The sequence below is a fragment of the Condylostylus longicornis genome, unplaced genomic scaffold (assembly GCF_029603195.1).
Source record: "Condylostylus longicornis isolate FDR11 unplaced genomic scaffold, ASM2960319v2 ptg000044l, whole genome shotgun sequence".
Lineage (NCBI taxonomy): Eukaryota > Metazoa > Arthropoda > Insecta > Diptera > Dolichopodidae > Condylostylus > Condylostylus longicornis.
Window position 1 is genome coordinate 7,272,691 of NW_026578013.1, and position 21,075 is coordinate 7,293,765.

At 29.9% G+C, this 21,075-nt stretch overlaps 3 protein-coding genes across 3 annotated transcripts; 1 reads left to right on the forward strand and 2 right to left on the reverse strand.

The window, feature by feature from the left end:
• Positions 1 to 638: 638 nt before the first annotated feature.
• Positions 639 to 17,105, reverse strand: LOC129610407 (intermembrane lipid transfer protein Vps13D). The gene is made up of 17 exons (XM_055522973.1): positions 16,875 to 17,105; positions 15,313 to 15,938; positions 15,068 to 15,238; positions 13,851 to 15,011; positions 12,761 to 13,779; positions 12,561 to 12,697; positions 12,129 to 12,266; positions 9,682 to 12,036; positions 9,367 to 9,619; positions 9,079 to 9,220; positions 6,181 to 9,022; positions 5,095 to 6,110; positions 4,814 to 5,026; positions 3,861 to 4,754; positions 3,462 to 3,800; positions 1,758 to 3,395; positions 639 to 1,538 (listed from the first exon to the last, which is right to left on the reverse strand). The coding sequence occupies exons 1-17, from the start codon at positions 16,969 to 16,971 to the stop codon at positions 1,473 to 1,475; spliced, it is 13,107 nt and encodes a 4,368-aa protein (XP_055378948.1). The 5' UTR covers positions 16,972 to 17,105; the 3' UTR covers positions 639 to 1,472.
• Positions 17,106 to 18,609: 1,504 nt separating this feature from the next.
• Positions 18,610 to 19,834, forward strand: LOC129610254 (uncharacterized protein F13E9.13, mitochondrial). Its single transcript, XM_055522766.1, has 2 exons — positions 18,610 to 18,829; positions 19,089 to 19,834. The coding sequence occupies exons 1-2, from the start codon at positions 18,757 to 18,759 to the stop codon at positions 19,832 to 19,834; spliced, it is 819 nt and encodes a 272-aa protein (XP_055378741.1). The 5' UTR covers positions 18,610 to 18,756.
• Positions 19,835 to 19,874: 40 nt separating this feature from the next.
• LOC129610253 (valacyclovir hydrolase-like) lies at positions 19,875 to 21,035 on the reverse strand. The gene is made up of 3 exons (XM_055522765.1): positions 20,505 to 21,035; positions 20,202 to 20,457; positions 19,875 to 20,014 (listed from the first exon to the last, which is right to left on the reverse strand). Exons 1-3 carry the CDS (start codon positions 20,977 to 20,979, stop codon positions 19,924 to 19,926), a joined length of 822 nt encoding a protein of 273 aa, XP_055378740.1. The 5' UTR covers positions 20,980 to 21,035; the 3' UTR covers positions 19,875 to 19,923.
• Positions 21,036 to 21,075: the final 40 nt, after the last annotated feature.

Below are 21,075 nucleotides of genomic sequence, written 5' to 3' on the forward strand. Positions count from 1 at the left end.
AATGATTAATTTTCATAATTTATATTTTGAATAATTATATTATAGTTAGTCTATATGTTAAATTTAAATTAATAATTATATTCTATGTCTTTATCGAATTGTAATTTTAACCAGAAACATGGTTTTAATTATAAAGTCCGTCAAAGTAATTAAAGTTCTTCTATTTTTTTTTTTTTTTTTTTTGGGATTCTTGCAATAAAATAGTTATTTTTATGATTTTGCTAAAGAACTTCTGCGGTTATTAAAGTTAACAGAATTAATTGCAATAAGGCTGACAGCCTTCACTTTTTATTCATTCATTTCTGTTATTTTTAAATTTACGTATATTTACGTCTCAATGTAAGATTTATGTAAATTAAATATACAAAAAAATTAATATTTTTTTAAAAAAATAAAATTGAGGCACGAACGGTTAAAATTCTTAATTAAAAAATATTTCGAAAATAATTTAATAAAAAAAAACTTAATAATTTCTAAAAGAAAGGGGTTAAAACTAATATCTTGTTAGATATTCTTTGAATTATATTTTGTAATACAATTTTTCAATATGAATAATTTCTAATATTGCTATTTGATTTGATTTTTGAAATTGTTCTTCCCTCAAGATACATACATACAGGTGTTACTTAATTTTATGAAATTCAACTTTCAACAAATTTTATTTTTGATTTAATTATTCTATGCGTATACGTTATGAATATTTTTAATTTTTTTACATAATTTTTATGAAAATTATAAACATATTCAGTGTCGTTAAAACAACATTACAAAATTTTTACCAAAAAGAAATTTTAGAACAATATTTTTATATTCTTTAAAATAATATTAAGTTGAGAAACTAATTGAAATAATATTCATTTTGATAATCAATAATATTAAATTAAAGACTTAACTATTTTTATAAAGACTTAAATATTTTGCTTCATAATTTATAAAATGTATGTATATTTTATATTCCGATGTACTTTTAGGTTGCCATATTGTGATGTACATTTATTGATAAATCGCGCAGTTCTTTTTAAACAATTTCTTTCAAATAATTTTTTTTTAATACAAACAAAAATTTTTAGCTTATTCTACTCACTAATTAAGAGAGGTAATAAAAAACAAGAACATTAATTAAATTTTTTAAAATAACTGATATAATGATTTTGTATCGTTTTGGTTATGCATACGTTAGCTTCTATAAATCGTCCGATTAATACAAAATAAATAAAGTTGCTGAATTCACTAAATGCTTGATTAACCTTTTTCCACGTTATCATTTTAAAATATCGGTATAATTGATTTTCATAAATTAATACTATACAATGTAGGAGAAAAAAAACAATTCTTGAAATTCATTCAACAATTTTGTCAAATTACAACCTAAAAAAGTTTTTTTAACAAATAAAATATTTAACGATGATTAGAACCTTATAAATCATATTTGAGTTAAAATATAAACATATATACTATTTCTTTGATTTGGTTTATTCCAGCATTTCAGGATACAAACTTTGCTCGCGTTCATCATATACACTTTTCGCGTAGTTAATCTGAAAACAAAACGAAAATCAATAAAATAATCTACAAGAAGAAATATTATAATTTATAATATTCTTTTTTCATATCACTTAAAAAAATTGAAAAGAAAAATGTTTTATATTTTCTCCTTTCATAATATTTACAAAACTTTTTTCAAATATTTGCAAATTGCTTCTTTTATAAGCACTTTAAAAATTTCAAATTAATATATTTTTTACAATTTCACTTACCTGTCGAGAAGCTTTTTCAGCCATCTCTTCAGTCTGACAGCGAACTCTGGGCCTTTTAGATTGATTTGGTACATTTGAAGATATTTCAACGTAATATTGTGCACGCTTTATCTTTTTTGCATCTCCTTCATTTTTATTCACAGTTACTGGGTGACAACTTAAAACTTCTTTTAAATGAAATTGTAGTATTATTGTTGTTTCTTCTTCTGTTCTAGAGAATATTCGCACATATTCTGTTGATACTAATAATCGTAATTTAGAGTCCCGATCATCGAATAAATTGGGTTCATATGACATTAATTGTTCTGTAAAATTTCTTTTATTTATCAAATATAAATGTTGTTGACCTTTTGCTTGAGTGTACGAATATCGAGGCAATAATCCACCGGGAGCTCCTGACGTACATCTTGGAAGCCGTTTCCTCTCAGGTAAAATTCTATGGGCGCTTTTGCTTGTTTCACGTACAGCGTTTGCTGTTTCTGAAGCTAAATCTAAAAATCCAATTATTGGTTTTGTAACAGTTCCTAAAATACCTTTTCCTAATCCACTTATAAAACCATTCAATCCATCAGTTTGAGCACCCTCATATGTATGTTTCACAATACTTGTAGCACCGCCTAATAACCCAAAGGATAAACCTTTTATGCCTGCAGTTAAATGTTCACTAAAAGTGTTTGGGCCTGTGGATACTTGCAAAATTTTCTGACGAGTATCATGATCGTGCTCATCTAATACAACTCTACCTAAGCCGTCAGATAAAGTTTCGGTCAATTTTGCAGTGGAATTGGATAGTCCATGTGTAACATTCTGTACTAAACTTTTGACAGAGCCCTCGAAGATAAGACCAGACACACCCTCCGACAAATCATTTGCAAAGCCTAATGGGTTACCGAGAAAATCAACTGAACCCAAAATTGAACCTGCTTGCCATTTTATTAAATTTTTATAGTGATTTTTTATTGCTCTTAAGTAAATATCTAACGTTTCAAAATGATGTCGATCTGCAAATTTATCAAAATCTATTACGGCATCTTCAAATTTTATCAATTTTAATCCCAATTTTTTTTTAATTTCAGTCAGTTGTGGTGATAATTTAGAAGATGTTATAACACTTAAACGTATCTGACTGGGACTTATTTGAAGATTTTCAAAATAATATCGTTTTGCATTTGCAGCTAAAATTTTTGTAGCTATTTGTTGTGCTTCAAATTCTGATTCATCAACTAGTGCTGTCGCTGTGGCTTGAGACTCGCCCAATCCAAAAAAATATGCAGAACGCAAGATAAATCTTTCTTCTAGAAACAGTATAAACGGTTTTAAACTTAACACGACCCTTTCAAAAATGACGGCGTTTTCATTAGGACTGGGTAACATTTTTGCATTAAAAACTAAAGCAAAACTTGTGTCTGGTGGTGTATCATATAGTGACGATTTTGAAGTGTAAAGTAAAATAGGACAAGGCGATTCCAAAAGTTGATTATCAATTTGCATTAATCCAACATTTAAGTCTATCGAACGAACATATGGTGTAGCAACTGTTTCTAATAATATATTTTCGAGTGTAATATATGCAATTTCTTCATTTGGATGACGTGACACTAGTGATACTCCAACTCCTTTAGCGAGATTAATTTTTATCTAAAAATATATAGATTGTTAATTAAAATATTATCAGATATGTTGATTATATAAGAAAATCTTTACATAGCAATCATCTATGAAGTCAGTTTTGTTTCCTATCGTAAATAACATGGCATTTTTGTTATACGTAGGGAGAACATGCGACGCATGTTTCCATAGTGGATCTGGATTTAAAGGTGCATCTGATGTGGACTGAACGTCACGAATTTGAATAGTTTTAATAGGTCCATCCATACGCATTATTATCTTCAGTTGCCCAGATCCCGGTCTTAATTTTTGTCTTTCGATTGCTTGTTCAATTGGTATTTGATAATCGTCAGCAGTTCGCGATCTTGTATCTGATTCTATTCGCCCAAGGACCGCTTCAGAATCAGATCGCAGACCAAACATACCGTTTCGTACCTGTTAAAAAAATATTACAAATAACGTTTAGAATTTAGGATCATGACTTTTTTATTTCACCTGAACACACATATTAGCGTGTCTGCACATTAATCTGTTATTTGTAAACTTCCATGTTTGTGTTGATTCTCTTTGTTTATTAACAGTCCTTACAACAAGAGGGGTGTAATCATTTGGATTAGGTGCTTTTTCTAAATCTAAAACTAATCGCGGATTGAGATTTGAAGTTTTTCTTCCGGGTTCTGTGGGTGGTGAAGATCCCTCATGTTCCAACTGCTCATTCGAATTCATTAACCATAACTGACTTCTATCGCCAGCACATTTCCTCATTAAAACTACTTTTTTATCTCGTACACCTAAAACTAAATGCTGGCATCCAACTGCTTCAAATTCGGTAGCCATAAAAAGATTTTCAGATATTGAAGGGGTTGTAAAAGTTTCTTTGAATGCAATATATATGAAATTTGAGTACGTCAAAATATTTGATACATTTAAATCCCTAAGAGAATATACATAAGAATCTCCTCCAGGTGCTTCAACTTGTATGCATTTGCTTCCCATAGGATCATCTAAAGCATACGAAATAGATGAATGTGGCTTAACAGTTGTAGGCCATTGTTTGCAGCCGTATTGAAAAAACTTAATTGGAACTTCGGAAAAATTATCTATTCTTATTGGAGGAGGAAGTGTGTTAGCATCACCGAATAACAGAAAATATGTAGCACCTTGAAGAACAACTTCGAGACGTAAGAAACGCATTTCACCTAAATGACTTCGACAGTTTATGTACAAACTTTGAGCTTCGTTAATTGGAATTCCACTAGACCAACAGCAAGTGTCGTTGTCTGCAAAACGAACACATAATAACTGCTCCTTATCTGATTTTGGCCAATGAAATGGAAAATGGCAACCTGGCACAGCATCAATAATTGTGGCACCAAAATTAGGATCAATCTATGATTCAAAAAAAATTAAAAAACTTGTATAATATATAAACCATACTCAAACTTTACCGCATCTTCAATTGAACACTTTTGTGCAAATTGTAATTTATGCGAACTTCTGTTATACAGTTGAAACCGTGGCGAAAATGTCACGACGCTTGTTCTTGAATATCTGCCGCGACCCCTTCTTACTTCAACACCTATAACAAATGTTTCATTTGTATAAGGTGCTTTAAGATGTCTGTGTATTATTTCCTTGTGTAAACTTAATCCTTGACACCACTATTTTAAAAAATTTATTATTTAGACAATTACAACGTCAAGTTTGCTTTTTTGTTTTATTAACTTACTGGAGAATTTTCGCCATAACGATTACCTAACCTAATTTGCAATGCAGGTGATGCATCAGTGTCCGAAAAAGAGAACATTAAAGGTGAAACAACTCTGGCTTTTTCATGCTCTTCAAATTGACCAGATGCTGCATGTCCAGCCCCTTCTTGTCGAAAAACTAAAGGTAATCCAGTTTTATTAACCAGCCAAAAAGGGGCACTAATAAATATTTCGATTCCATTCCCTTTATTTGCATATATTGAAGCGCTTAAATGTAGATCACGATTATTAAGATCCATTAAGCGTAATTTAGGTTCAACAGTTCCCACATGTCGAGGAGGTATTAAAAGCTGCCCGGATACCTTATATCCATCCAAACTTATATTTAGTTGGATAGGTTCATCCAAATTTATCTCTTGTATATTCGCTTTTTGTGAAGGTTGCAGCCGCCCTTGAATATTTGAAATTTTATATAAAAGATCACAACATAGTAAGTTGTATATTCTCAATGGAGGCACAAGTTTAATTGTATGACCTGGTAAATTGACTATACCGTCCTTTTGGGGATAACCATCACGACGAACCGCTACTATGATATTGTAAAACTTGTCTCTGTTTCCCTTGCAAATTCTTTGTTCTTGAAAAATTTCTTCTTGAATGTCACGCCAATTAACGCTTTTGTCGCAAAATTGAAAGTACTTTCCGTTACCATTTCCATAGCTTGTTGAATTGCGCTTTGACTGATTGTTCCATGTCTCATTCCCATTTGTATTGCTCATATTTTGCTTGGTATCGGATGAGGGAGATACAATAAAATTACCATTTTTTTCATCAATTGCGCTTATCAAATTATAAATTGGCTTAAAATAAAGTGAAGCATTACTGTGACTTAAAGGAACATTGAAAATTTCTTTTGGGTTTATTAAAGCAGTTTTGGCTTGAGGCCAATCGGGAACTCCCATGTAATGAAATGGGTGATCCATTTTTACCATAATAGTGTCTTCTAATTTATTATGCGCTCTTAAAGATGAACGAACTTTTTACGAAAATTTTTTTTTAATTAATTAGAATTAGAATGTTATTAAAATTTAAAAAAATGAACTTACCAACTATCAATTTTTGAGCAGAACCTTCTAACGTTACGGCAAATACTATTCTACATTTTGGCATATCTGGAAACTCACTAGATTCACGACGAGCCTGTCTAAAAAATATTCCGACACGGTCAATTGACACGGGACCAACTTTTGTCCATCCGTCAATATGTACTTGAATTTGATGTAAGTTGGATTTATGGGAATCCATATGACGTAATTTATTTGGAGCCCCAAACGAAAACGGAATTATTTCATTAGGTTCTGCCTTAATCCATTGGCTTTCTCTTTCATCTAAGCAAGATATTTCCGTTCTAGTTATACCACCCGGTTGTGTTAGCAATATTTTGAATCGAAGCACTGCTCCTGTTGAATTTTTTAAGGAAAATGGAACAAATGGCGTACGCCTTCGATAAGCTATTGGAGTAGATATGATACCATGTGCATTTTTGGCTAAAGACGCCGAAGAATAAGTCTGCGTAAATCCCTCGTAATAATCTTGAGTCCAGTTGTTGCGAACTAATTGCCAAAGTTCTATTAATGTTGTTGTAACATTAAATTTTAATAGCTTTTCGCTGTTTATATTTAAATTAAGTCGATTTGTTTCAGCAGCACATCGCCCTTTACTATAATTCCAATCAGCAGAGCATTCCCATGGCTCAATAATTGGTTCCCAGCCACTTAAATGACGATTGTAATAGTCACTAGCGATTACAGCATCAAGATGCCCTCGGCAAAAACCTGTGGTCAATCCATAAAAGACTGCGGATTGAGAAGAAAACATGTATTTATTTAATTCTTGCGTAAAATTTAATTGCGATAAAGATAACTCCAAAAGGGGAACATCTGCATCTTTGCAATCATCAATTACGAATATAGATATACAATGTGCATTTATTAAAATGGAGTTAACTTCAATATTTGATTTTTCTACATCATTTGAAATGTTAATTTTTTGTGATTTATTGTCCACAGGAAATCGATTTTGCAGCAACCACATTGCCGAATCGTTTAATTGATTATTCGATAATTCTAAAGCTGTAATACAATCACGCTTTTCATATCCTAAAGATTGGAGTTTTGCAATCATTTTATCTTTCCAAAATATTTCTTGGTTTTCTGCTGAATTCGAATGCTCTGATTGTTGCTGAAAATCCACAGCTTTTGCGGCATTCTGTTGTATTTGTGCTTTCCGCGTTTGTTTTGGCAGTGATTGAAACATTCTTGTAAACATCTTTACATCATGATAAGATAAACGAATGCAAAACTGCTTTTGCATTTGAATTTCGATTTGCTGATTTTTTAAATCCATATTAACCGTTATTGGATCAATAATAGACAGAGCTGTTTCATCTTCATAACCTAAAACACAACTAAATACTTCTAAATGATTTAAATTAACGGACATTGGCTTAATATTATCTTGAGGTTTATATGAAACTACTGTTGTGCTTTTCAATATCACGGCATTAGTATCCAATTGATCTGTTTTTTCAACCAAAACCAGCTCGGAGTCAGTAATATTCAAAATTAATTCAAATGGTGTAACTTTTTCAGCTTGCACATCAAGATTTGGGATTTTATTTTGTAAGTTCCTTAATTCTGAAGGTGGGGGATCTGACGATTGACTGATATAATCACGAATATTTTCGATCCAGTCAATTATAGCCATCAGACGCATATTATTCAATAAAATCGTAAATTTGGAATGATCATTTCTTTTACGACTATGAATTTCTGCTTGCACAATATCCGTGTCAAAACCCATTCGAATTGGTTGTAATATATTTGTAAAAACATTTTTGGGACCCATTGGCTCAGTGTATGGTTCTTCAATATGTTCATCAAATCGGGAATCTGTTACCAAAATTTCTTGAGATACAAGATCTATATCTTGTGAACCATCACTGTAACAATCTATTTTTAAACATGATTTTATAAAATTTATACATGCTAAGGATTCTTCAAAATTGTAATTAAAATCTTGTTTCTGAAATGATATTTCATTAATCGAATCGTATTGTGATTCACTATTTAATTGTGTAAAATCGCTTAAATTATCTTTCACAATTCCACTGGTAAATTCGTTTGGCGACCAATTCAACATCACTAGTACATCTTCCAAATCTAGGTTAATCGATAAATTTGTCCAGACTAGTTTATCAGGAAATTGTGGCGACTTGTCGTCGTTAACATTTAAATTAAGTCTTGACTCAGCTAAACTGAATGAGTTAAATGATGTGTATACATCATTAATTGGCTCACCCAAGTTGTAAGCAAGAAATCCCCTAATTAATTTATATTGCTCCAAATCTAAAACACATTCGACACGCGACAAAATTCCTTGCACGCTGACATCTGGACAATTGTGGCTTTTCCATGTATCCATATTTCGTTCTATTTGTAACTTGAGATGACATTTTTCTTTTAATAAACTCTTACTCTGTTTTGTTATCCAATAACCGCCCATATCCAAACATATTTCAATTTTTTTGTTGTTATCAATATCGTTAATATGTTTATATATATCATCTGGACTTGAAAATTTCTTGCATATTCTTTCTCCAGTAAACAAATTTGTGTTCAATAAATCAACTTGCATAACGTCTAGTATTTCATCGTGCGGTGCATTTATGTCACTTTTTTTGGTAATTATATCTTTTTCACTAGAAAGCCGGAAACTATTTTTTAGTGAAAACTCACCCAGATCGGCAACAATTAACTGGTTGGAATCAAAACTTAACGGAAGTATTATTATAGGGGAACCAGCATTTATTTCCAAGCCGAGTTGTGTTGGGCGTTGATGATGTAATGATAACCTCGTTTCTGTTGATTTGATTTTTTTCATAACAGTCTGAAAAAAAATTATTTTTTTAATGAATAACTTAACTAAAATAAATCTGAATTTACTGTTTGTAACTGTAAAAATTCTTTAATGAATTCTTGGATTTCCATTATAAAACGTTTTGTGTGGACATAACGAACTGAAGACATTGTAATATTTAGTCTAGCGTCTTTATTCAAAGTTCTCTGATTATGCTTTTCTCCATGACTGTTAAAAATGTGAAAATAGTTTAACAAAATTTATATTAATTTTATATAAAAATAAAAAAAATATTAAGAAACATTTAGAAATAAATATAACATTCTGCAATTACAAAAAATCTTTGAAATTATTTAATTTAAGTAGGAATATACCGTTTATAAATGAAATTTAAAGCTTCTGAGCCACTTGTGAGAAACCTTTCCCTATAAACTTTCCCAAATGGTGTTAAGTCGTATAAAGAAACTGATCCTAGTCTTCCTTCTACAATTTTGTTATGATTAGACTTTGAAACAACAAAAAACGCATTCGAAACATTAGCTTTTGCTAAATCTTCATCATTTCTAACTAAAGTTAAATTTAACGAACGAACGGTAATTTCAAGCTCGGAATTGCCTTTTGAGATTTCTGAAAATATAATTAATTTTGAATTATAATTATGTCTTAATTATGTAATTTTGAAAATAGACCTTTGACAACAGGTCGCTCATCCTCCTCTTCATTTTTATAAACTTCATTCTCGTCTTCCGAAAACAATCCAAAAAAATCTAGAAGTAAAAACCATCTTTCTACACATATTACTAGACCTAGACTATTAAAATCAATTGAACTAGTTTGAGCCATTGATTTATAACGGGTTTGAAATTCTGTACAATTGGGGTCTACTATAAATGACGAATATATCACTAAGTTATCCTCCATTCCTTTTGGTTGTGGAGAAGGCGGTGGTGTCTCTGGACATAAACTAGCAAATGGTTGCACATTCAATTTACTTGGACGCCTTTGTTGCTGTTGTGGTTGATGTACGTTTCGGTTAGAAACATATTTTTTTGTGTTTGCAAAACCTGCTTGTATTTCTAAATTATCGGGTAAAGATCCAGTTATTGAAGTGTTGTCCACTATTTGCAGTTTAGCTAAATCAGGACAAGAGCACGAAAGACCAGCTCCAAACCCACACACTTCAGAATTTTGTGGACTACATTCTCTAGATGATTTTACCATTTGACGATATTTGGAGTCGATAGGACATAACAAATCCTCCATCAGTATTGAACGTAATGATACTTCTAAACTAGTTTCATATTCAGTAATTTTTTGATACTGCACTGAAAATTCACGAAACACTATATCAATTAGTGGATTTTCATGCTCATTTTTTAAACGTATAACAAAAATTGGTAAAGTGAACGATATTCTTGGAAGTATAACGGAATCATTAACTTTTTCAGCCGATTTAACAAACGAAAAATTTTGACTAAGCCTTTGAGTTTCTAATTCAAAAGGCGAGGATGAATTATCTAAAGTGGTATTTAGCGCAATATGATCACTTCTAGATGATGATACATCTGGTGGAGGACGTACCAAATCTGAAGGAATTTTAAACAAATTCTCAATTGTTTCAAGAACTTGTTCGTATTGTTTTCGCGACAGTGATATTTGTAGAGTTTGGGTAACACTTGCTTCAACGAATATATTATTGTTCTCAGGTTTAGTAGAAGTATTAAGAATGTCATTTCCATTCGTGTATTTAGTGATTTCTAAACGTATTGCAGTATCATGTAAAATGGCTACAGCGTCCGATTGGCAAGAATAAAATTCTTCTGCTCTTGGTAAAGCTGAAAGACGAAATCCCTTGCGCTTAGATGTATCTAAAGAGAATAGGTTAACATTTTTGACATCAATCATATAAAATTCTTTTGTTGTTTTAACGTTGGCGTAATCTAGAAATTCACTAGAACGATGATTCATTGCTATATCATCTTCATCAATAGTAAAAATTTCTGTTTCATCAAATGATTTGTTTAGATTGCTAAAGCATGGAGTAGAGGCAATATTAACGTCCTGTTGGTAATTACTGACAATTATTTTTCCCAAATGTGCAACTAAAACCTGAGCGCTGCAGCTAGAACGTGGAACTACTAAAACTGGTGTATCAAGCAAGATATCTAACTTAATTGTAACTTTTTTAAAATTTTTATTATTTTTTATTTTTCTAGGGCTATCAATTTTACGTGAGAACATTTTTTCATGTTCAGTTATAATACTTTCAGTTGGCTGATTATATGGCACATTTTCATCAAAGTTGTTTATAGGTTGAACTAATCCATATGCCATATCAGTAGCTTTTTCGCGAATTGATTTTGCAAAAATCTTTAAATAATGCTTAAACTCTGTAGCACACCAGTTAAGCTCTTGAACAAATCTTGCACAGTGTGTATACCAAACTGATGCCATTCGAATTTGTATGTTCACTGTGGCAGTAATATCACGTGTTATTTTAAATGACAATGCTTGAAGTTGAGTTCTTAATTTTTCTTTTGAATTATTACTATGATTGGAGTTGCCATAGATTTCTTGCGTCAAAGAGCTTAATAAATCTTGATTTGAAAGACCTGGTGGTGGTTCTGTTAATGGGTCCTTACCTACGGATACTATGCGTTGATGATTTATACCTTCTGGCGTTAGATCTAAAATTTGAAGTCCACCCAAAGATCCTTCAACTGAAACTTGTGACCCAGATGAAAATATTGCGTGTATTTTTGCTTCGCTTAGTGTAAAGGTCCCGACTTTACGTCCAACCAAAAAGGAATCTCTCATTAAAGCTCTGACAACAAGAACGTTTAAACGATTGAAATCAAATGTTATTTCCGTGCGAATTATTTCATTAGTTATCGATCCCGCGTTTCCAGAAGTAAGAGTATCTTGTTTTTGAATAGTTTCAAGTTTTGGTATTTTATGAGGAGTTTGATTGTTAGACTTATGCTTCTTAGATGGAAAAACTCGATTAATGAATCCCAACAGTTCAACAATAGTTTCTTGATTTGCTTAAAAATTGTATTTATTTGTAATATAAATATTATTCATTTGTATTATATTCATTTAAAATTCATATTCTGAGAAATGCGTTTAAACTTACCTATAATATCTAAATTATTAAAATTAATATTAGCGATTCTTAGTTGCTCCGAGTTTTTAAGGTCCGGTTGTATAAAATTTATTTCCATTGTAATAAGTGCATCTAAATCATCAATGTGAGACCAAGAAGCAGAATTATCTATTTAGATTTTAGTCAATATATCAAAAGTTTTTAAACCAATAAAAAAAATCAAGCATATACCAAATAAAAACAGTTTAATGATATTATTAAGTAAGGATAAAACCATAATTTAAATAAGGTGTTTTGATGTTACAAAATAATGGTCCATGGTGCAAAAATTAAAATCATGAAATAAAAGAAAACATTTCTTAGTCAGAAAGAAAAAATTTTTTTAAATTTTTCTTTATGTTTAAAATAAAACACATTTGACAATTACACAATTAAAGGTGACAAAATAAATTTTAAAATTACCTCTTTGCAATGTGCTTATAGCCTTTGTAATTGCTTGAGGACTAGTTGGTCTTCTATCCATTAGTGGGTCTGGAGATCCAGGAGACGTAGGAGAACATGGCTCACTTTGTTTTAAGCTGCCGGATACACTGTCCATACTATGAATTTAATTACAATTATTTAAAGAATCAAATCTAATGTAAAAATAGATTGACTTTTACCCAACATGACGATGGCTTGCAATTAAAAGCTCGAAATCTTGACCAAAAGATTGTATAGCATCAACCAAAAGTAAACCGTGGACAGACAATGATAAATTTATTTCTTTTTCGCCTAATTTGCTTAAAGCTGCGCGAACACCTGTTACTTGTAATTCCGCTACACTTCTTCCTCTTGACTGTACTTCCAAAGATAATTGATCAATAACAAATTGTATGACAATCAAACTCAATTGCTCTTGGAGACTTTTCTGATTTTCGTCTTCAATGCTTTCATCGACGTTATCCATTAAAATTTCATCGGTCGTCTTTTCTGTCATAAAATCTATTGATTTTTGTGTTGTCAATACATTGTTTGATTCATAATTTATTATGTTTAAAATGTCTGTTAAAGCTAATATTTTTTGCTCGCTAACGTGTGCCACAAGTTTAGGAAGAGTTCCGAATAATGTTAGTGAAGGATATTCCGGATCAATTGTATTTATAACACGGCGTTCCAACTGTAAGGCAATACTGAAACGGTCTAAAATATGTAACGCAGAAGAACCCTTGGAACTAGCAAAATTCCATCTTTCTTTACTTTTACAAACTAAAACTTGCAAATCTGTCAAATCAATTATGTATTTATCATATATTTTATCATGAAAAGCGTTTTCTAGTCCCGTGTTTTCATTTAGTACAACTTCAGGATTTATATCAATGTTTGAACATACGGTTGGAGAGTCAGAACCTGTTTTCTCGGAACCAGGGGGAGTTGAGCATGGGGTCATAAAAGCATCCTCTTCTTCACTTTCTCGTTGGTCGTATTTGCAAGTTGAACCAGGTGATGTTATAACATCACCATTTTGACCATTTTTTATTTTTTTTGATTGGCGAATTTTGTCTTTTGTAGCATTTTTCAACAGTTTAAAATGACCAAAATCCACTATCACAATTGTGGTGTTTCTATTACAGAAATTTTCAATGAACAAAATCTGTGGTGCTGCAATATCTATTTCTAATGACCAAAATTTTCTTTGACCCTGCAAAAAAAGAAAGAGAGAAAAAATATTATTATATTTTGCAAATAAGAATTCAATTTTATTATATTTACCAAATCGCCTTCTAGCATACTCTTCCAATTTTTTATTAGTTTCATTTTGGTACTATATTTTATTTGTTCTAATTTTTGTTTTGCATTTGCAACTTGCAGCGGATTCATAAAGAATTCTGTAAGCCATTTTACTGCTTCCACGTTGTAAACTATATCTAACGATTTAGTTTTAACAGCCAATCTGTAATCAGTATTGTATACTAATGGTTTACGCTCGTATTGCAATTGAAACCATGGTTCCTCGCCATTCTCGTTATTTAAAGTTGAACTTGATTGTTCTTTTTTAATGTTGGAAGCAGTTTTTTGAGATTGATAACGTGCAAATGTCGGCATGTGATCCTCTTTATTTTGAGGCTTTATCAATTCTGGGAATACTGAGTCTTTTGTTAATAAATCACGAACGCAAACCGAGCCCATTGATAGTTCAACCAAATGTGAGTTTGATCTTGGTCGTGTTTCAAAATCTAAACGTAGATTGTCAAAATTCATTTCCATCATTGTTACATAATTTGTGCTTTGTATGTCTTCGCTACATATATTCAATTGGCCACTAATTAGTACGAAATTAAATTTACCAAAAACAGCATCCCTTTTTAATAATGAGTTTCCATCAATTGGGTTGTTTTCCTCTAAAGCGTTTAAAATATCATCTTCTATGTCGTTTTCTTCATTCGTTGAACCATTTTCATTTACCAAATCTGTTGGTGACGTTGCTGTTAAATTTCCATTAGTTGCGCTAGACCCATACCAGCCCCACCACATTGGAAACCATTGAAACAGCATACTACTTTGTTTACTTGCTGTTTGTACGTCATTTTCTAAAGTTAATTTAAAAAAGCATATTTCACGCAACTGCTTTAGCTCTTCTAATTTACGACACTTTTCTACTTCAGTTTTGAATTCTTTATCTTCTGCAGAAAGATTTTCATTTGGGTTGGCAACGATCCTCGTGTAAATTTTTATGTAACGTATATTTTCCCCACATTTCTTTATTTTTTTCTCAAAACTTTCAAATTCATATCCGTGACACTTAACTGCGTAGTGCCACCATTTTTTTGGATTATCTTTGACTGAACACGATGGTCTTAAGATACGATATGTATGAAGCCTGCTTATAACATTCAGTCCTCGAAAACTTTCTATTATTTGTGAATATTGAAACTAAAATTAAAAAATATCAAATCGCCTCTATTTAAAATATCTGTTATTTTTCTTACATCAGTCAATGATAAATGTATTTGATTAACTGTAACTTCACAAGACAATCTAGGTCTGTTTCTTGTTCTTAATGGTGTTTCGCTTCTATCTTGCTTAAAGTGGGCTTTGGCGCTTATGGGCTGAATTATATACCGATGTGTTTTGTCTTGGCTTGCTATCTGCACGGCTATCTGAAATATAGAATAATAAAAGATTTTCATAATTTTGCAAAATATTATTGAAAATTGTATAAAATTCATTTTACCGATAGGTCATCAGCTTCACAGTCACCAAATGTAGTATCATTTGTTAAACGATCCCAATAAAATGCAAATGATTGTAGTTCAACTAATTTAAATGATGCTAAATTTTGACTCCAAGATGAATTAAAACCTGGATTCCAATTTGAGTCACAACTTTGTGCAGTTAGTGAATTTATCGTTACACCGCATGCAAAACGAAAATTTGGTATAGATATTGAATCTTCATAACGTATATGAACATCTTTAATTTTTAATTGTAAATTTTCAATAATATTTGTAGCTAAGCCACTACCATAACTAAGCCATCCTGAGTACGATGAAGCATAATAATTATTTTCTAAATTTATTTCTTTTTGTGCACGGAATTTTGCTTCGACATCATCTAATCTTGATAATTTATATTCCAAATCATATTTTTTTTCTTTTTCATCATCCCAATCTTCTAAATTTTTTGGTCCAATAACAATATAAAGACGTTCTATTATTATGCACCAAGGTGCTGAGCGAAACGCGCGCACTGGCACCTGAAGCTTAATTTTGCCTACACATCCACTTAAAATTTGTAGAGGTAGACCCAAACCATTAAAAGCATTCTTTCGTAATGGAACATTCTCTAATTCAACTTCGCCTGCAATTTCAAATTATAATTATATGAGCATATTTTTTTTTAATATACATTCTTAAATCTATTTAAAAATTACACATTTGTCACTAATATAAAGTAATACGTAACGTAATTTCATAATACCTTCAAAATTTTAATACCTAAACATAATATGTAAGTAAACCTAAGCATAATATGTACGTAAGAAATGCTTGAAAAATGTATAAATAAAATAACCTACTTCACCATATTTATGTAATATGTGTAAACAACATAGCCAATAAACAAATTATCGAGCGAAAAGAGGATCATCGCATTTCAAAAGTTCATTAAACCTTCATAACGTACCGGCTTTTGCAATGTTTTGTTTATGTTTATATTTAACATTTAAATAAAAACTGTTATATGTGCATACAAACATATATACATAAGTTTTTTGTTTATATGGGGTTACACTGAGTTTATACAAATATGTATTATATATAGTATTTTATTGTTATAACAATAAAATTATTTAATCGTACCTACCAATCTACCCTAAAATTAAGGAACAAAATTAAGTGGGTAAGATTAGTTCTATCGTTTAAAATCTTGTATTCGTAAATGTTTTTTTTTTGACATTTCTATTTATTTTAATTTTTCTATTTTAGGTTTTTGATCAAATTTTCTATAAAAAAAAAACACGTAAACATACAGTAATATATTGAGCAAACACTAGTCATTTTTTCATGTTTATTTTTAATAATGGTTCACATACATATTGTGCCACAATAATCTTTTCAATAAAAGAACACATATTTACGTCTTTAAAAAATAAACAGCTAAGAAAACAAATAAATTGTATTGTGATGCAAAATATTTTCACAGAGAAAGTTATATAACTTTCACTAGGCATAAAAATAAATATTCAATTCCTAACTTAGCAACAAACAATAATTCTTGTCATTTCGTACAACTTACCGGAAAGTAAAGCAACTGAAAGTTGTTGAGGATTAAAATCTTCCAAATATTTTCCTAGATACGTATTCAATACCCAGGCGATCAGCTCCCGGAGCATACTTAATTAGTTAGCGACTAACTTTCTTGCAATTTGTTTTAAACAGTCTCTGAGCATTAGAAATCAATCAGTTATGAAAATTTTTATTATTATGTTTAATTTATCTAAAATATTTTTAATCTCTCCAGTTTTTTATTAATTTAAGAGCAAAATATTTTTTTTTTGTTTGAACGCAATAGCTTGCCAATACCTTTGTAATTATTTTCACAAAACAAGCAACTAATAATTTTTAAAAAAAATTTTTTTATTATTTTTGAGTACACTAAAAATGCTTGATTAAATTTTTTTTCTAAATATTTTACATTAAATTGAAAATATTTTTTTCTCAATCGCTTCGAACTATTATTTTTCTTTAAATAATGAATAATTTTGGTTCTATTTTGTCATCCTTTTTGACAATCAGCTGTTGGAAAAGATTGTTTAACTGTTAAAAATGTTTTCAATATTTCAGCTATACTAATATGTTATATTCAGCAAACATGTTATATTCCTTCACGTATGTTATGTTATTTTTATGTAGCAGTATTCTTCAAACTGAGCAATCTATACAATTAGAAAGTGGAAGTTTACTTGAGAAATTGAAATTAAAATGTCTACGTTCAAAAGTAAATAAATCTCAAATTTTGATTTTTATCCACGTAGAATATTTTTATAAATTATATAAAAATATTATGACACAAAAAAAATGTTTATTATTAATAGTTACAGCAGACAAAGTTCTATGTGGAATAAAAGTTGAAAACACTTTAAAAATAGAAAACAGTGACGTCGTTTGTGGAAAAAGGAAAAAGAATTCTCATTTCAAAAAATAAGAAGACAGAAAACAAATTTCAAAAACTTTTTGTAAATGTCAAATTTTAAAATATTTATCAAACTTAAAAAAAATTTTTTAGTTCTTGCATAACTAATAAAAATTTTTATTTTAGATTATTAAAGTGTGAAATTAAAAAAAAAAATTGTAAATTCATTTTGTTTATTGCATTTTACTTTTTTAGTAAAAAGGTTTTGAACAAAATATTTGTTGTTGAAGAAAAGAAGTTTTTTTGAAAAGTAAAACCTTCCGCAAACGAGAGGAAAATATGTTTTGACAGTAACCGCTTTATGAAACTTGTATGAATTATGTTTTGACAGCCTCAGGAAGAAAATATGTTTTGACGGTTTTAAAAGCTTTTAAAATTAATTTCATTAGTTTTTTCAATGATATTTGTGTATATTTATTGTTACTTATTATATATAATATATTTTAAATAATAAACATCCACATCATTATCAATACACATTAATTAAAATTTATTATTTAAAATACATATCTAATCAAAATTAAGTAGCAAAATATATACAAAAATTTTAGTAGTACTCTAATTATCCATTCTACTAATTTTAATAGATGTTTTCACCTGGAAAAAATTAATTTGACATATTGAAACAGTTATTTCCTTTAAAATAATTTCCATTGAAACAATATTCTTGTTTAGTAGCTCATGTAAACACTCAATCACTTGCGTCGTCATATTTTATATTCCGCAAAATTTCTTTCAAGTAAATTTAATCATGCAACTCAACTCTCAGCTGTTTTCAAATTTTTGCAGAAAAGAGATATCATTTAGATTATGTATATAACATTACATTGAATAAGGAATGAAACCGTAATTTTAATTTGTTTACAAATAGTGATTATCAACAGGTCTGTTTATAATATTTACTGTGCTTCTATCGAAATTTTTAAAACTAGTTTTTGTCCATTATATGCATATTGTTATTTAGTGTAAGTTTCGAATTTTCATAATGAATAACTTTTTCAAAGTTTTTAAAAAAAAATTAAATGTTATTGGAATGATTCACTTGGAAGCACTACCAGGTAATCTGTTAGATATATAATAGAGTGGGTGGTATTACATCTAAATATACTATATTTCTAAAATAGCGCCAACGACTTATATGCATAGAATAATATGCATAGAAGATAAGTAAAGTATCATTTTAACTATTAAGCAAATTGAAGATTTATACAACAAAAATGTTAGACTATTTTTAACATTACATACATACAAAAATTAAAAATATAATCGAAATAGAAATAAATAAAAATTTAATTTGAAATCTAATATTAATTTTAGGAACACCTAATTATGCTGGAAATTTTAACCATATAGTAGAGAAAGCAAAACATGAAGCTCATGTTTACAAAAAATTAAATGTCGATGGAGTTTTAATTGAAAATATGCACGACATTCCATATTTGCAAGGAGATAATGTTGGATATGAGATAATAGCATCAATGACACGTATTTCAGCAGATGTTCAACGTATCGTTTCTCCCATGCCATGTGGAATTCAAATTTTAGCGTCAGCTAATAATCAAGCTATGGCAGTTGCCAAAGCTTCCAATTTACAGTTTGTTAGAATCGAAGGTTTTGTTTTTTCCCATATAGCTGATGAAGGTTGGACTAATTCATGTGCTGGAACTTTATTACGTTATAGAAAACAAATAGATGCGGACAATGTTTTAATTTTTGCTGATATAAAAAAAAAACATAGTTCACATGCAATTACAGCTGATATTAATTTACTAGAAACAGCGAAAGCAGCAGAGTTTTTCCAAGCCGATGGAATAATAATTACAGGGAACTCAACGGGTCATCCAATTGAAGACAATGACCTAAATGATGTACAACAAAGCGGTCTTCCCATTTTAATAGGTTCGGGATGCACTGAATATAATGTGGAAAAATATTACAATAAATGTCAAGGCGTTATTGTGGGTTCTCACTTTAAAAAGAATAATTTTTGGAAGGAAGACTTGAATGAAAAAGCTATAAAAATATTTATGGAAAAAGTTATATATTTGAATGAAAAAAAATAAAACAATACTATTGTTTGCTCTGAGTAAATATATAATATATGTATGTATATGTGTGCATATAAAACAATTAAATTTAAAAAATAAGAGCACTAACTTCTTAAAAATTCAGACACTAGTTTGTTAAATTCTTCAGCATACCGCAAATGTATATTGTGTTTCCCTTCTGGAAACTCGTAGTATCTAAAAGTAAATATAGAAAGAAATGAGTTACATATGTATAGGTGCGAAATATGAATATGTTTTTCTTAATAAACATTATGGAAATCTAGGTAAATAAGACAAATTTTAAGGAACGTCAAATTAAAGAAAATTGTCTAAGACGTTTTCAATGTCAGTAGTTTTTTTTAAATTGGAGCTACATACGTACCTGCAATTAGCTATTTTCTTTTTCAAATAAGGGACATGTTCTTTTGAAATCATGGGGTCTTTCTTCCCATGAACAATTAGAGTTGGACAGGAAATTTTTTCAACTTCCTCTTTACAAAAATTTCCACCTTTTTCATTATAAATGGATAACATTGTATTTAACCAATCAGTCCATAATTTTTGAAAACCTTCAACACCATAGACTTTTTCCATAGCTTCTCTCATACGAGGGGACCAAGTTTTTACATCTCGCATAGCTTAAAAATACCGAATTAAATATTTTTAAAATCCATAAGAAAAATACCTTCAAGAAGTTTTATATCTTCGTCATTAATAGAAGCATTAGCCCCCCAAATAACTAGTTTTTCAACAATTTTATTTTGTGTCGCAGCTAAGATCATTGCTGTAACTCCACCATCACTCCATCCCAAAATAGAATATTTTGACGAATTTAATTCTAGCATTAATTCGTGAGCATATTCGGCATCTTTATTAAAGAAATTTACCGTAAAGTTTTTTTTCGGAGGTGTAGATTTGCCATACCCTGGTGGATCCCAAGCTATAATTCTATGTTCTGGTAATAATTTTGGTAAAAATTCTAATTGAGGTTTGAAATCTGTCCAAGCAGATCCAAGTGCTCCAGGCATACACAAAATATTTTTCGGACCTTCACCAGATTGAACAAAATTTATAGAAATATTTGAAGATATTTTAATCTTTTTTTCTTTTATTTGAGTAGAAAGCATTCGATTTGCGAATTTTGTTTTTGAAAAAAACATATTGATCCAAAATTTGTAAAATTTATTTTATAATAAGAGATTGACTAAAAATTACTTTAGCAAGACTCAAGGGTACCTATAATGGTATTTGATAAA

Excerpts from the sequence above, each read along its gene's own strand:
- LOC129610407 (XM_055522973.1), bottom strand. The coding sequence starts at position 16,971 with ATGCTCCGGGAGCTGATCGCCTGGGTATTGAATACGTATCTAGGAAAA. Across the intron at positions 15,239-15,312 it reads GTGAAGCTGATGACCTATCG|ATAGCCGTGCAGATAGCAAG; the intron begins GTAAAATGAATT and ends TCTATATTTCAG. Across the intron at positions 12,037-12,128 it reads TAATAATTTAGATATTATAG|CAAATCAAGAAACTATTGTT; the intron begins GTAAGTTTAAAC and ends ACAATTTTTAAG.
- LOC129610253 (XM_055522765.1), bottom strand. The coding sequence starts at position 20,979 with ATGTTTTTTTCAAAAACAAAATTCGCAAATCGAATGCTTTCTACTCAA. Across the intron at positions 20,458-20,504 it reads AGATATAAAACTTCTTGAAG|CTATGCGAGATGTAAAAACT; the intron begins GTATTTTTCTTA and ends GGTATTTTTAAG. Across the intron at positions 20,015-20,201 it reads AAGAAAATAGCTAATTGCAG|ATACTACGAGTTTCCAGAAG; the intron begins GTACGTATGTAG and ends ATTTACTTTTAG.
- LOC129610254 (XM_055522766.1), top strand. The coding sequence starts at position 18,757 with ATGAATAACTTTTTCAAAGTTTTTAAAAAAAAATTAAATGTTATTGGA. Across the intron at positions 18,830-19,088 it reads TCACTTGGAAGCACTACCAG|GAACACCTAATTATGCTGGA; the intron begins GTAATCTGTTAG and ends TATTAATTTTAG.